This window comes from Camelus bactrianus, chromosome 1, assembly GCF_048773025.1.
Source record: "Camelus bactrianus isolate YW-2024 breed Bactrian camel chromosome 1, ASM4877302v1, whole genome shotgun sequence".
NCBI lineage: Eukaryota > Metazoa > Chordata > Mammalia > Artiodactyla > Camelidae > Camelus > Camelus bactrianus.
Window position 1 is genome coordinate 119,736,319 of NC_133539.1, and position 17,172 is coordinate 119,753,490.

General features: G+C 44.2%; 1 protein-coding gene across 8 annotated transcripts in view; it reads right to left on the minus strand.

Annotated features, from left to right (window-relative positions):
- OXNAD1 (oxidoreductase NAD binding domain containing 1) overlaps positions 1 to 17,172 on the minus strand; it is a 60,035-nt gene that overhangs the window by 1,200 nt on the left and 41,663 nt on the right. For all 8 annotated transcript variants that reach the window (XM_045524862.2, XM_045524865.2, XM_074371955.1 and 5 more), the window contains 3 exons: positions 12,552 to 12,693; positions 916 to 1,158; positions 35 to 143 (listed from right to left, as the gene is read on the minus strand). In XM_045524862.2, coding sequence (XP_045380818.2) covers positions 35 to 143; positions 916 to 1,158; positions 12,552 to 12,693 — 494 coding nt within the window. The remainder of the gene's footprint in view (positions 1 to 34; positions 144 to 915; positions 1,159 to 12,551; positions 12,694 to 17,172) is intronic.

A 17,172-nucleotide genomic window follows, 5' to 3' on the forward strand; every position in this document is an offset into this window, starting at 1 on the left:
GTGGAGATGGTCAGAATCTCTGTGGGGGACTCACCCGTGATGTACGGCTTGAGTTCTGCACTGATTTGTGCAGTCTGTTTCGTGACATGCAAACTGCACGCCATCTTCTCGGGAAATTCATTGACTAAATCGAGGATATTTTTCTGGAATGGCAAACATATTTTGGTCACACTACAATTTCAAAAAATCAAAACAGATGTTACAGCCCCCGCCTCCCCCACCGCCGGCCGCCGAACCTCCACTCCCATTCTGCGCACGTCTGCCACTCGGCTCTCTACTTAGAGAAACATTGTTTGCGGCGAGCAGGCCGGAGCATTCAGAGTAGAGGGCTATTTGGCTTTAATTGAAATCTGAATATGCTAACAAGCATATTACTGACTCTCCGGGAGTTTTTTTCTTTTTTCTTTCTCTCAAGCGGGGGGCAATTAAGCAGCAGTTTCACTGACCACAGTTGTGTCTTTTAACTGTTTCTATTCTTTTGTTCATCTTTGCAGCTGCAAAGCAACCCCGAGTGAAAGCCTTCTCTGTCAAATGTGCTTAGTTTCCACAGATGCCATCGATGGGGGTTTCCTGGACCCAGCTGGGTCCAAACTCTGTCCGTCTCCCCGATTCCTCTGCATCCAAGCCCGCTTGCAGGCCTTGTGACTCTTGGAGGGGACCCCAGGGCCACGCTGACTTTTCTGCTCATCCACTGCCAGATTCAAGCCCACCAGATCTGTCCTCTCCTGTCACTTCCCTGGGAGCCTCCTCTACACGAGCTTTTTCCATTGTCCTGGGTAAGATGGGTTGGTTCACTCTCATTTGAACATGATTAAGCCTTTTCAAGCCTGCTGCAGAGAAATCAGAATGGAGAGAAGAAAGTTCCACGGACCCTAAGACCAGAACCTAGCTACGAAGCACACGCTTCTCCTTTACCTTAAACAGGAGCTCGCTGGTGTTTTTCGCGCTGTAGAAGAGTGTGACCGTCCCCATCTCATACCCGCTTCCTTTGTCGGCCCGTTCTCTGTGGAGATCGGCTGAGTGCCGCAGGATGGAAAGCAGAGGGTTGATTCCGACTCCCCCTGCGATCAACACCAGGTTCCTAGAGGCGTCCGCAGGCTGAGGGTCAAAGAAGAACTCTCCACCCACTCTCACGGCCACTTCAGAGCCAAGTGCACACTGAGGCAGGAGAGAAAAGCACCTTTAATCCTTGGCGGCAAAGGTCTTTAACCAAATGTTCTTCCTTAGTAAAACCAAGTGCGTCTGCCCCCTACATTTTCATCAGTTTTAGGACCATCTTTACAGCTTGCTCTCAATCTCCCGAGGGCACTGAGGGTTGATTCCAGCTGTCCATTACACAGGGCCAATTCCCCTCCGACCCCCGCCTTTGGGATGCCAACTGCACAGCCAATTCTGGTATCGAGAAAAGGAGACTCACTTCTGTAACTCTACCATTTGTTAACTTCAGGTGATGAACTGGGCTGTGGACAGAGGCACTGGACTCAGAGGACAGCCTGAGAGTCTGAGTTTCCTTGGGTGAGCAGCTGGTGCTCCTGTGCTCTGAGGAAAGCCTGAGAGCTGAGAGTCAGGATGGGGTGGGTGACACCACACTGTGGCTGCCCCGGGCTCATCAGGGCAGAGGGGTGTGGGGACCAGGCGCTTCCTCCTGGCCATCAGCAGGCAGAGCCCAGCCTGCCCCACAGGCTGTGGCTGGCACTGTGGCACTGCTCAGTACTGTCGGCTTCTCCCTGGAGCAGAAGAGGCAGCCAGAGGTTTCACACTAGGGGGTGAGGACCAGACACCCATCCAGAAAAAGCAGCTCTTACTGGTGAGGTCACTTACACCAGAAATACCACCAGTATGGAAAGCACTGGTTCTCCATGGGGGCGACACTGCCTGTGAGGGGGTGCTTTGGAAATTCATGGTGACACTTCTCTAATGTCACAATGATTTGGGGAGCCCAGCTGCCAAGAGAGGGCAGGTCCAGAGACACCAGATGTCCTGTGAAGTCAGTGATGTCCCGAAGCTGGCTCCTACTCAGAGGATGGTTAAAATCCACAGGAATTTTGTGAGCCAGTTTCTACTGGGAGTTTGGTGCCAGCCATTGTGGGAGCAAATGGGGGCTTTTTTTTTGACTTGGAGAGCTCGTCTGGCCGTGCACCATTACCTTCGGAACGACCCATGGGACATAAACGGAGCTGAAAACTGGTTTGCGAAGATCTGAGACTAGACCCTAACTCACTTAACGAAAAAACTGAAAGTACTGTTGACGTGCAGCTAACATAGCCTGAATTTTCCAGAAGGTCACCACTACGTAGACCGTACTTGGTTGTGTCCAGAATTTTACCCCCACGCATGCCCTGTTCCAGAAACCACGTCCAGTATGCAGCACGCATGCGTGGTCCTGCTGCCTCCACACACCTGCGCTGTCTGCATCCCTACACCGTGTATTCAGTGACCCTGAGCAGAGGAACAGCCACCTGACTACCTCACTCTGTCTTCTGGTTTACACACGCCCCACCATCTACACACTGAAGTACAGCCTTTGATTATGGGGCACTGTCCTTTATTCTTCCTTTGTATTATACTCACAGAATTATGTTTTTTTTAAAACTGTGTCAATTACATTAACTTTGAGTTTCATTTCAGAAATGAAAGGGGGCAGTGGCTCTGGCAGCATTGAGACCCTTTAGTTTGGAGAAAAGCACACTGATCTAGAAGCCAGAAGACATTTTCATCCCAGCCCCTAAGAAATCAGTAAGTCCCTTCATTCCTCTGAGCCTCTGCTGCCACATCTGGAAAATGGGCTGCAGTCCGTGTCCTATTCACCCCCAGGGCTGGGGTGGGCCCACGTTGGGGGGAAACACCTGCTGGCATCAAGCTCTACCTGAAGGGTATTTAAGTCATCACCGAAAAACAAACTCGAGGATTGAAGAAATTTCTACAAAAAGGGTAAGTTTGTTCCATTATGCGTTCCTGGCATAAATTAACAGAAGGAACTCCCTCCAGAGGGGTAATAACACATGTGCTTTCTGAAGACCAATCCTGAGCACTTAGGCCTGGAGCCTCGCATGACAGGTGAGCAGTAAGTACTTTTTGACATGAATTTAATTTGAGGGCTCTACAAACTTAGAGTTAATTTTAGAGAAAATCTAAGAAAAAAGGGAAATTATTTGAATTCACGGAACAGGTCCTTTTGGGTAAAGAACTGTTAAATGAATGGAACACCTTCCTCTGAGGGGAAAAAAACCCCATCTGAACTCAACTGTTTTAAATATGTAGGAGAGTTTCACACGAAGGATGGTTAAGTGGGTTTTCATTTCTGACAAAATACATTAGCACCAAGGGAGCCTTCTGTTAGGAATAACTAAAAACTAGGACTCACCACACGGGCTATACCAGAGTGGTTTAATACACTCCACCCTTTCAAGTCTGGAAAACAGAAATCTTGTGGTCCGGGAAGCTCTGCCGAATGATGAGATGGGATTTAATCTCTCTACCCCTGTCCTCTTCTTCTTTGCCTGTATATTTCTCTCTTTATCTCTAAGAATCTCAGCGTGAGAGAGGCTAAGAAACGAGAGAGAAAATAATTCTCTCCAGTGGTTGTGTTAGCACGCTTAGTAATGACAACAAACACTTTAGGTTATTGTTTTTAGAAACCAGAGTATTTTCGACCCTAAAGTATGGCAAGAAAATGGGCCCCCGGGGAAAGATAACACTCAAGAAGCCTGTTGTCTCCTTAGTGACAAAATAATCTTCCATAGATCTCTCTCCTAATTTGCTAGCATCTGGTAAGAATCAAAAGCCATCTTTGTCTTTTGTTGATCAATAAAAACTGCCAGGGTAGCGTGAACACAAGACTCAGAGTACCGGACAGTATAAAATGGAAGTGAGGAAAGGGACACGACCATCAATTACACAGCGATGTATCTGATTTGAGTATAGATTTTCCCTGGGAAATCAACAGCTTTTCCAAAGCCACTGGACCCCGGCACACAATAGCTGCCTAGAACCCTTTACCCTGCCAGGAGCTTGAGCCAAGGCAGATAAAAGGAAGGAAGACATTTAAGGCACTTTATTCTCCATCCCAACAGAGTGGCCTGCTGCCACATAGACACTCACATGCCTTTATTGTCCACTCTAATAGCTTAATAAGGCAAATCCCCAGAAGGAAAACAGCCAAGTAAGAATGGTTCGAAGAAAAATTTGACTCCATAAGGCTGCATGCAACTCCCCCTGAGCAGAGTGGAGCAGGCACTACAATTAGGATGTGCATTCAAGCAATGCCACTTGGAGATTTCCTACAGCCTCTCAGAGTAAGTTCTGCAACCCAGCAGGACCCTGGGGGCCCTTCCTGGGACAGACCCCTCCCCCATGTCCTCTGCTGCAGCTCCTCTCTGAAGGACCCAGGTAATAGTATATCATGACTATTTCCTGCGTTTTTCAGATGCTGAAAACCACCACCAGGTGGGAGAAATTAACATGATGATCAAGAGCACATGACCCCAGACCAGGCACCTAAGGACTGACCATTATCGACCAATCAGAACTGTGCACAGCTGGTCACAGACCCTGGGATGCCCTTCCTCAACAGAGCCTTTAAAAGGTCTCAGCTGGAACTGTTGGTGGGGGCGGTTAGGGTTTTGGGCACAAGCCACCCATTCTCCTTGCTCGGCCCAGCAGTGAATGTTTCTCTGCTGCAAACTCCAGCATTTCGGTTTGTTTGGCCTCACCATGCATGGGGCACATGGACTCATGTTCAGGCAGTTTCGGGGAAGCCAGTGGGGAGCCTGAGCCTAGGGAGGGTCGGCCCCGGCCGAGGGCAGCTCCTTCCCTGGGTCTCAGTAGAGGCAGGAGCTCACTTTGCTCCGGGAACCAGGAGGGACTCTCACTGAGTTCAAGTCTGCCTTGGGACGAGGCTGTTTGGAGCCAAGAACCGTCTGGAACTGCATCCACACTCAGTGTCTCCGGGGGTGAGTGTCTCCAGCTCGCACGGGCCGGGAACCCTCCCCACTCTGTCTGGGCTCGGTCCCTCCGCTAAGGGAGCTGCCCCGGGCTCATCGTGAGCCCCTCCGGGTCCCTGGCCCTCTGAGAGCCGGGCCCACCCGTCTGGAGGCCTCGTCTGGGGGTGGAAGTGGAATTTTTAGGCGACACTTCCCCTCTTATCTGTGTGACCAAACCTTATCTGCTGTTTGTGTGTGTGTGTCTGGTTTTGGGGTGAGCCACTCCGGCTGTGCAGGATGGAAGATTCTCCCTGCTTCACCCGGGCTCCTTCCCTCCTGGAAAGTGGGTCATTCTGGGCTCACTGGGAGCCCCGCTGGGTCCGTTCTCTTTCGGGAGCAGGGCCACTGTGGAGCCTCTGTCTGGGAGAGGAAGTGGAATTGGGGGGCTACATCTCATCTGAGCTTCTGTTTACGGCAACATGTTTGGGGTGTGTGTGTCAGCACTTGCACTGGCCGGTTGAGATGTCTTTAAGTATCTGGCTCATGTGTGTCCTCCCTCTTGCGTTGGCCTCGCCTGGGGCAGAGCATCCATCGGGATGTTCCCTTTTTAGCCTTGGTCTTTCATTCAGCTTCGTCTCTGATGGGGCACTGGTCAGGAGTTTCCCTTTTTGGGTCTAAGGAACTGTGACCCTGAGAGACCGTTTTGAACTATTGTTTGCTTGAGGTCTGATAACATCAGTGAATAATGAGGATGAATGATCAGAGCTCTGTTCCACCTTATATTCCCTAAGGCTGTATTTTACAAAACTGGTAGATCTTCAGTTATGCTCTCATAAATGAAAGAAAAAAAATTTTTTAATTTAACTGTGTGGGCTCAGGACTCCCTGAGATCTGGAGAACAGTGGCCCTAGTGGCTCCGCTGTTACAGCAAAGTGGGCGGCTTGCAGTTTGGCTTTTACCTTGAGTGTGAGTGTATGTACGTGAGAGAGAGAGTGTGTGAGCGAGTGAGGAGGTTTCGGTACCTGAGTTCAAATCCTGTTCTCTCCCTGGTTTTGCATGTGAGTGTGAGAGTGTGGTTATATCTATGTAACTACATCTATATAGATATATCTATATAGATATAGTCTACTACTGTTATTTCTTTAAACTGAAGAGGATATTTGGGAACTGGAAAAAAAAAATCCCCAAAGATAGCCAAGGTGGTGGGGTTTTGTAAAAGGGTTTTGCATTTCTCTTCCTATGCCTTTGAGATGTAATGATTTACCTGGGCTCTCAAGGAAAGAGGGTTTTTTGAACTCAGGTGGAAAAACTATGAGATCTCTGGTTCTGTCTTCACTTAAAGAAAATAACTTGTGAATGAGCTCTATTTAATTGACTTAAGAGTATTTAATTAGTAAACACTTTTAAGTACAGAAGCAGCTAGACAACAAATTAAAGGCTCATGTGACCTAGGAAATATTTAATATTGCACTGACACCTGATATTAGAACTAGCTTAGGCTTGTTGATATGATCAGTACAGACATGTCTCTTGCGGTAACTAGGGTTACTGAAGGTCAGTAAGTTCACGTTTCTGATGCAGAGTTCGTCAGCAGAAAGAAATGACCAACTTGGTATGATGAAATTATTACAGGTGAAATTAAATGCAAAAGATTTAAGAGCTTTGGGTGAACTCCTTAGAAATGGTTATGTTTTAGACATGTCTACTTAAAAATGATCTCTCCAAGACATCTGGTAACTTGAAATTTTAGAGTTGTGCTAAATTAAGTTAAATGATGGAAGTTTATCAAATAGTTGAATACGTCATTCCCGACCAAAGTAAGACGCTGAGACATTCACTAGAAATTAAGATTTTTAAGAGTTGAGGATTCAAATTTAAATATGTAATGAAAGCTACTGAAAATAATGGAGAAAACATTTCAGTATACAGTAGGAAAGTAGGATATATATTTTGACTAAGAAACTGAGGAATGGAGTTGCATTTTGTTGAGGGAAAAGAAAGTGATGTGGTTGTTTCTAGATGGGGGAAAAAAATAAGGGACAAACTAATATGGATACAGAAAGTTGTGGAAAGGGGGCCCTAAAAAAGCAGTTCTGTGCATGGTCAGGCTGAGATTGGATTAAACTTAATTAGATAAACGGATTTTGTTATTAAAAGTAGGCTGGTGCAGGACTAGATCTGGTTCCTCTGTAAGAGAACAAGTTTACTTAGAATGCCTCTGATAACAAATGTGTGTAACTTTTTGATTATTTTGACAAACTTCCTATCAAATTCTAATTAACGTTCTTTTGACTTCAGCTAACTTTGGGATGCTTCAAAGAGCCCCTGAGGCATCTCAGAGAAAAATAATTAAACTAACTAGGATTGACTGGTATGTTAAATTACATGGGAAGCGTTATCAAATGAGTGATAAGCCTCCTCAGATTATACGGTATGGATAAATGCTATTAATATAGATATGTGAGAAATTACACAGAGTTTCTGAAGTTTGGATGTGTCCTGGCATAATGCTGTAAGTCATAATTCTGGCTGTTATCTTAGAATGTTGTATGCCACGGCAACTTGATTAAGTTCTTTGTCAAAAACACTGTAATCAGATCTTTCACCTTGCCTTTTTCTGTCTTTCATCACTCACAGTTAAGCAGGTGCTTTGCGAAACTGCTTCATCTTCAAGAAGATTCATAAAAGGGACTCTGACAAGTACAGGTCTCTCTTCAATCATATTGCTGAGCTCGGTAAGAGACTTTCAAAGTCTAAGGAAAACTCTGATTTCATAAAACTTAGTAAATGGATTAATTACGTAAGACTGAGTGAACTGATGAATACAGTTATAATTACCCGGTTGTCTGAAATACTATTGGCTTTTGATCTTTTTTTTTTTAATTAAACTGTTCACCAGATGTTTGTCTCCCTATCAATATTGCCCCCAATGTTTAGGACAGAAAGAGAACTGTCTACTGGAGCTGTCATAGACGGTAACTACTCATGACGTGTACCACTGCGTGCTTTAAGTCTGCTGCTAAAAGCACATGTACGATGCTTGTGTGACAACTGGGTGTAAGTGATAAAATGTATGGCCTGTAAAGGGTTTGCCTGTTAACATACCTCTGAGCCTGTTCACCTTATCTGGTTTGTTTTCCTCCAACATGGATAACCAGGCAAATGTAACGGAGGCCCGGCACCGAGGGACATTATCTGGACCTGGGACAGGAGCCATCACTTCAGCTTCAAGGGACAGATATTTTGATCATCAGTGCTTTCTACTGAAAGATTAGTAATCGAAAGAGGAAACAAACGGGGAAGTCTGCACATACAGAGGTATGAGGAAGTCATTCTGGCTTATGCATGGTTTGACTTAAACTTTGCTGACCAAAGTGGCCTGTTTTCACGGCCTTTTGGACAGGCACTGCACACCTGCTTTGGCCTTGAGGAGGGGCCTGCACTTGAAAGTCAGAAATGGAGTAGCTGTGGTTCAGACCTCTGAGGTAAACCTAGGTGGCCACTGTGGGTGATCTCAGACACGTTCCTGTATTGTTGAGAACTCGAAATCTCTGAGCTGTGTCAGACTCAGGATGCCACCAGCCATTCTCAAAGCAGTGTCTGCTGGCAGGTGGCAGCTGCAACCTTACGACCTCAAGGTCTCCTCTTATAACTACTAAATTTTCAGACAATAAAATTGCTTTAGATCAGATGTTAGCAGAAAAAAGGAGACACGCACAGTGGCCAACAGCTCTTGTTATGCCTATGTTAGTACATCAAAAGTTAAAAGCTACTCAAATAAAAGTAGACAACTGGTTACCTGGCTTCCAAGTGCCAGGTCCAGACTGGTCTTCAGGCTTATTCTCCTGAATTCCTCAGGGAATGAGCTTAATCATACAAGGCTCGGATCCCGGACTTGGAACTTGGGGATATTTCCAATTTGGTACCCACTCCCCAATCAAGGTAGGACTGCACCCAGTTTCAGCAGGAAGTAGCCAGAGCAGTCGTTACCCGGTCCCCTGACAGATCAGGGGAGGATGGAACAGGATTCGAGGTTGAAAGCGAGTGCCTCTGCCGAGCTGATGACGAACCTATCCAAAACATCACTCCCCTTCCTGCCCCTCACCTGTTCGCCTTAAGACCGAGAGGGCTCCAGGAAAAGGGGGACCTGTGACCAAATGTGACAGGATACCTGGGTGCCTTCCCAGGACAGGCCCTTCCCCCACATCCTCTGCTGCAGCTCCTCCCTGAAGGACTCAGATAATAGCATCTCATGGGTATTGCCTTAAGGCTTTCAGATGCTAAAACCACCACCAAAGGGAAGATATTAACTACATGATGATCGTGAGACCCCGGACCTTCTGGCGCCTAAGGGCTGAGCACTATCAATCAGGGAACTGTGCGAAGCTGATCATAGACCCCGGGACGCCCCTCCTCACCTGGCCTTTAAAAAGGCTCAGCTAGAATCCTACGAGGGAGCTTGGGGTGTCTGGGGCACGAGCTACCCGTTCGCCTTCCTCTGCTCCAAACTCCAATGTTTCGGTTTGGCCTCACGGTGCGTGGGGCCTCGACCCTGCATTCAGTAATAGCTCCCTCACTGACGTGCCAATGAGGCATGAAACCAAGCAGGGCACTCTGGAGCAGGGCCAGGTCAACGGTCACACAGGCAGCTGACGACTGGAGGGGGCTCGTGGCACTAGGAGCTGGGCACATGGACCCCTTGCTGGTCCCACCTCTAGGGTAACACTTTGACTCAGGATGCAGCCTAGAGACAGTGATGGGCGGAAAATCCAAACAGCGTCTCGAGAGGAATGAGGCTGCTGAGACCACGCCAAAGGGAAGACGCAGAGGTCAGAGGGAAAAACGTGACAGGATACGTTTACAATGGAAATAATAAAGCAAGCAGCTGGAAATGTGTAAACAGACACAACTCGACATGTAAACTATAAGAAGAATATATATTCTTTCCGCTGCTATAGATTCAGACATCCTTTACTGTTTAAGGTACCTTAAAGTAACACTTATTTTGTTGTACAGTTCTGTGAATTTTAGCACAGACATAGGGAAGTGTACCTACCACCAAAATCAAGATACTGAACAGTCCCATCACCCCAAACTCCCATGTGCCATCCCTTTCTGCTCACATCCCCCCACCCCCGCCCTAACCACTGATCTGTTTCCATCATCATATTTTTGTCTTCCAGATTGTGGCATAAATGGGATTACAGAGAATATAGCCTTTGAGACTGGCTTCTTTCCCTCAGCAGAACACCACAGAGACTGGCCCACACTGCTGTGAGCATCCACAGTTCATCTCTTTTTACTGCTAAGTAACAACACAGGCGGACCTGGGAGGTACTGCGTGTCTGGTTCCAGACCACTGAGATAAAGTAAGTCAAGTCAATCTTTTGGTTTCCCAGGTTCACATAAAAGTTCACACTGTACCGAAGTCTATTAAGTGTGCAATAATAGTGTTGTGTCTAAAATGAATATTATGGGCGCAATGTCTAAGAAGACAATATACATACCTTAATTTAAAAAATACTTTGCTAAAAAGAATGCTAACAATCATCTGACATTGCAGGGTTGCCACAAACCTTCAGTTAAAAAAAAACTCATTTGTCTGCAAAGCGCACTGAAGTGAAGCACAGTACACACTGCGTGAGTGTATCACAGTTTTACCCAGTCACCCACTGAGTGACATTTGGGTTGTTTCTGGTTTTTGCCAATTACGAACAGAACCACTATAAACACTCACGTACAGGTTTTCAGAGAGCAGCTGTCTGACTTCTATAGTATGAGTACCTAGGAGTGGTACTGCTGGGTATCACGGTAAGTGTATACTGAATTTCCTAGGAAACTGCCAAAACATTTGCTAGAATGGCTGTGGTGTCCTGCACTCCTGTGGAAACATAAGCAGCGTCAGAGTTCCAGTTGCTGCACGTCCTTGGCAGCGCTTGGTGGTGTGGATATTTTTAATGTTGGTCAGCCTAACGGGTCTGCAGAGGTATTCCACTGTGTGTGGCTATAATCTGCAACTCCCTAATGACGTCGAGCACCGTTCCACTGCTTATTCGCTATCCTGATGTCCTTTCTCATGCAGTGTGTGTTCAGTCCCTTTGCCCCTTGTAAAACTGTGCTGTTTTCTTTTTGCTGACTTTTGAGAGTTCTTTATGTATTCTGGATACAAGTCCTTTGCTGGACATCTAATTTGCAAATATTTTTCCTAGTCTATAGCTTGTTTTTAAAAATTCTGTTAACAGTGTATTTTGCAAAGTTTTGATTTTGATTAAGTCAAATACATAAACCATCCCTTTTATGGATCTTGCTTTGGGTGTCAGGTCTAAGGACTCTGCCTACCCTCCAGTTCAGAATATTTCTTTCCTATGCTTTCTTCTAAAACCTTTCTAGTTTCACATTTTATACTTACACCTACAACATATTTTGAGTTAACTTTGAATATAAAGTATGAGATCTAGGTCAAGGTTCTTTTTTTGCATATGAATAGACAATTGTTCCAGCATTATTTGTTGAAAAGGTTACTCTTTATCCATTGACTTTCTTTAGCATCTTTGTCAAAAATCAAAAGGCCAGCGGGGTGGGCAGAGCTCAGTGGTAGAGCACGTGCTTAGCATGCATGAGGTGCCGGCTTCCATCCCCCAGTACCTCCATTTGAAGAAAAAAAAAAGGCCAGTGGTGTGTCAGTCTATTTCCGAACTCTTTGTTCCATTGATCTACATTCTATCCTTTCATCAATACCACATTATTTTGATTCCTGCAGCTTTATTTTAATCTTAAATTTGAGTAACGTGATTCCTCCCACTTTAGTCTCCTTTTTCAAAACTTTTTGCTATTCTAGCTCCTTTGCCCATCCACATAAATTTAAAAATCAGCTTATCTGTATCTACGGTATTTGTCCTGGTACATTCCTTTGTGGTAAAGGGGACAAGAAGGTGCCTGGGATGGGGTGGAGGTTATTGGCAAGTACAGAAGCACACGCTGGAAGCGAAGGGGATGGCAGTAAAAAGGGACAAGGGTCAAAAACTAAGAAGACAAGTAACTGATCTGTTCTGAGCTCATGTAGGGCTGTGCTGAGTCCCACAGGGAAGCATGAGTTGTCAGCAGCAAATGTGGACTCCTGCTCAGAATCACGTGTGAAGAGCTCTCTGGAGACTGAAACGGACAGGCAGTGGCACCACTCTCTGGGCATGAGAAGTAAGTAATCAGAGATCGTTCCCCCTCTAAATGATGACAGAATGATAGCTTAATTCCCTTTATGTAGGTGGATTAGGACAAAATAATCTGATTTATAGATATACCATTTATAGGATATACAGAAAGCCAATTTTCAAAAACTTACATATAAAGCAAAATGTTTTAATCCTAAAGGAGGAAATCAACTGAATACTGTTTGGTGACCCAGAAGGTACTTCCAGGCCCCAGAGCATCTCTGCATCATCCTCAGTGCATCAAGAAGATCCTGATACTTTAACCTTTCTGGAGTCTGAGTTCTGGCTGCACAAGAGTCCTCTGGGGGCATAAGCCCCATCACTCAAGCCTTTGTTCCTTAGGTGGATTAAGTGAGCTGAACACAGATTTTGTGGGAGGCAGAGAGCCCAGATCTCCAAGTTTACACAGAGGCTTGCTCACCTGATTGTGAACCCAGAGAGCAGGAGGGTGGTTCGTATACTTCACTGCCAAGTCTATCATTCTGTCTTGTTCTAGCAGTCTAGGGCTGGAGCATATGGAGAACCCACCAACCACAGATACTCCTGGGATGAAGAAATCAACCCTACAAAGAAAAGCAAATAAATTAAACTGTTGAAACAATTTTAAAGTCGGTAACAAAATAAACAAAACTGACAAACTTTTAGCTAGAGTGCCCAAGAAAAAAAGGAGAAAAGATGAAATTACTAAAATCAAGAATGAAATACGGGATGTTATCACCAGCCTTACAAAAAAAATACATACATATATATATAAAGGAAGTCTATGAACAACTGTAAGACCAAAATATTAGGTAACTTACATGAAATGAATGCATTCCTAGAAAAGCACAAACTACCCAACTGGATTCAAGAAGAAGAAAATCTGAACAGACCCATAACAAGTAAATGGATTGAATTAGTAATTTTTAAACCTCCCACAAAAAAAAGGATAAGTCCAGATGGTGAATTCTACCAAACACTTAAAGAAGAATTAATGCTAGTCGTTCAAATTCTTCCCCCAAAACTTTAGAACACTTCTTAACTCATTCTATTTCAGTATTACCCTATACCAAAACCAGACAAAGATATCACAAGAAAAGAAACCATTAATGACAACCTACGGAATGGGAGAAAATATTTGCAAAAGATAAAACTGACAAAGGCTTGATCTCCAGAATATATAAACAGTTCATACGAATTAAAAAGAAAAAAACAAACAACCCAATCCAAAAATGGGCAGAAGACCTAAACAAGCAATTCTCCAATGAAGACGAATGGCCAACAGGCAAATGAAAAAATGCTCAGTGTCACTAATTATCAGAGAAATGCAAATCAAAACTACACCAGACAGAAGGGCCATCATTCAAAAGTCCACAAATGATCAATGCTGGAGAGGGTGTGGAGAAAAGGGAACCCTCCTACACTGCTGGTGGGAATGCAGTTTGGTACAGCCATTGTGGAAAACAGTATGGAGATTCCTCAAAAGACTAAAAATAGATTTACCATATGACCCAGCAATCCCACTCCTGAGCATATATCCAGAGGGAACCTTAATTCAAAAAGACACCTGCACCCCAATGTTCATAGCAGCACTATTTACAATAGCCAAGACATGGAAACAACCTAAATGTCCACTGACAGATGGCTGGATAAAGAAGCTGTGGTATATTTATACAATGGAATACTACTCAGCCATAAAAAATGACAACATAATGCCATTTACAGCAACATGGATGTCCCTGGAGAATATTATTCTAAGTGAAGAAAGCCAGAAAGAGAAAGAAAAATACCACATGATATCACTCATACGTGGAATCTTAAAAAAAAAAAAAAAAAAAAAAAAAAAGACAAATGAACTTAAACATAAAACAGAAGCAGACTCAGGCACAGAATACAAACTTATGGTTGCCAGGGGGGAAGAGGGTTGGGAAGGGACAGACTGGGAATTCGAGATTTGTAGATACTGACAGGTATATATAGAATACATGAACAAGTTTATACTGTATAGCCCAGGGAAATATATACAAGATCTTGTGGTAGCTCATGGTGAAAAAGAATATGAAAACGAATATGTGTACATTCATGTATGACTGAAAAATTGTGCTGTACATCAGAAATTGATACATTGTAAACTAACTCAATTAAAAAAATGAGAAAAAAAGAAACTATAGATCATTATCCCCTGTGAATATAGATGCAAAAAATCCCAGGAATACAAGATTCATTTAACATATGAAAATCAATCAATCGAATAAACTGTTTAACAGAATAAAGGATGAAACCCATGTGATCATCTCAATAGGTACAGAAAAGGCATTTGACAAAATTCTACATCCTTGCATAATAAAAACACTCAACAAACCAGGAATAAATGGTAACTTCCTCAACTTGATAAAGGCAACTACACAGTATCTACAGCTAACATCATATTTAATGGTGAAAGGCTGAAAATATCCCCCTTAGCTCCGAGTAGAAATGCTGAGTAGAAATGTACTAGGGGTTCTAGCCAAAGCAATTAAGCAACAAAATGAAATGAAAGACATCCAGATTAGAAAGAAATTGCAGATGACATAACATCTTAAAAAATCCTAAGGAATTTGCTATTAATATATTACCATTAGTAAGTTTAAAGTTGCAGGATATAATAACAAAAAACTGTATTTCTACACAGTAGCAATGAACAATCTGTGAAATTAAGAAAAGGAATTCTATTTATAATAGCACAGAAATAATAAATGGGAATAAATTTTTAAAAAGCAGTATAATTTGTACACTGAAAACATTATTCAGAAGAAGAATTAAAGAAGAGCTAGGTGATGGCCAAGATGGCAGAGCAGAAGGAGCCGGAGCTCACCTGCTCTCATGAACACAAAATCACAACTTCAGAATGACCACTGATAAAGACTGGAACCTATGAGAAAAGATCTTCCAAAATTAAAGACATAAAGCAAACACAACAAGACAGGCAGGAGGGGTGGGCTTGCAATATAATCAAATCCCACCCCCTAGGTGGGCGGCCCACAAACTAGAGAATACACTGCAGAGATTACCCCACAGGATGAGAGTTCTGAGCCCCACGTCAGGCTCCCCACCTGGGTGTCCAGCACCTGTTAAGAGGAGCCCTGCCGAGTGTTTGCCTTTGAAGGCCAGCGGGGCTTAAGTGCAGGTGTTCTACAGGACTAGGGGAAACAGAGACGTCACTCTTAAAGGATGCACACAAAATCTCACACTCACGGGGACCAAGGGACAAGAGCAGTGACTTCATAGGAGCCTAGGTCAGATCCACCTGCTGGTCTTGGAGGGTCTCCTGGGGAGGCCGGGGTGGCTGCAGCTCACCCTGAGGACACAGACACGGTGGTACACACATGTATTGGGGAGTATTCATCTGCAGGAACTCTCCTTCCTGGAGGCTGACTTCTTGCTTGGGTCATTGGCACCAACAGCCTGGAGTCTCCAGTGCTGGGCCAAACAACTAACTGGATGTGGACACAGCCCCACCCATCAGCAGACAGGCTGCCTAAAAACTTCTTGAGCCCACAGCTGCCTTTAGACACGCCCCTAGACAGAGGGGCAGGACCCAGCTCCACCCACTAGTGGACAGGCACCAGCCCCTCCCACCAGGAAGCCTGCACCAGCCGCTAGTCCAGCCTCACCTACCAGGCGGCAGACACCAAAGCAAGAAAACTGCACTCCTGTAGCCTGCGGAAGAGTCCACAAATGCAGGACAGACACAACCCTGGGACCAGCTGGCCCCTGGGCGACGGGAGGGAAGTGTACCTTCTCCAAGGTCGAGAAACTTAACTAGCCTACAAATCTAGACAGAATGAGGCAGCAGAGGAATATGTTCCAGACAAAGGCCCAAGATAAAATTCCAGAAGAGGAACTAAATGATGTGGAAATGGGCAATCTACCTGAGACAGAGTGAGAAGCTAGCAGTCTTCAACACAGACTCAGAAGATATAAAGAACCACCAACCAGAGTCGAATACAGTAACTAAATGAAGAAAACACTAGAAGAAATTAACAGCAGAATAAATTGAGGCAGAACATACCTCAACATAATAAAGGCCATATGTGACAAACCCACAGCTAACATCATACTCAGTGGTGAAAAGCTGAAAGCATTTCCTGTAAGACCAGGAAGAAGACAAGGCTGCCCATTCTCACCACATATTCAACACAGTCTGGGAAGACCCAGCCACAGCGGTCAGAAGAAAAACAAAAGGAATCCAAATTGCAAAGGAAGGAGTAAAACTGTCGCCATATGCAGATACCATGACACTATACATAGAAAACCCTAAAGACACTACCAGAAAACTACTAGAGCTCATCGATGAATTTGGTAAAGATGCAGGATACAAAATTAGTAATATACAGAAATCAGCTGCATTTCTGTACACTAACAATGAAACAGCAGGAAAAGAAATTCAGGAAACAATCCCATTTACCACTGCATCAGAAAGAATAAAATACCTAGGAATAAACCTACATAGGGAGGGAAAAGATGTGCCTCCGTAAACTACAAGACACTGATGAGAGAAACTGAAGACATTAACAGATGAAAAGATATATCATATTCTTAGATTGGAAGAATCAATATTGTTAAAATGGCCATACTACCCAAGGCAATATACAGAGTCAATACAACCCCTATCAAATTACCAGTGGCATTTTTCACAAAACTGGAAAAAAAATTTTTTAAATTTGTATGGAAACAAAAGACCCTGAATAGCCAAATCAGTCTTGAGAAAGAATGCAGCTGGAGAAATCACACTCCCTGACTTCAGACTATACTACAAAGCTACAGTAACCAAAACAATATGGTACAGGCACAAAAACAGACACACAGATCAATGGAACAGGATAGAAAGCCCAGAAATAAATCCATGCACTTAGGGCCAATTAATCTATGACAAAGGAAGTAAGACTATACAATGGCAAAAAGACAGTCTCTTCAGTAAGTGGTGCTGGGAAAACTGGGCAGTTACTTGTAAAAGAATGAAATTAGAACAATCTGTAACACCATATATAAAAATAAACTCAAAATGGATTAAAGACCTAAAT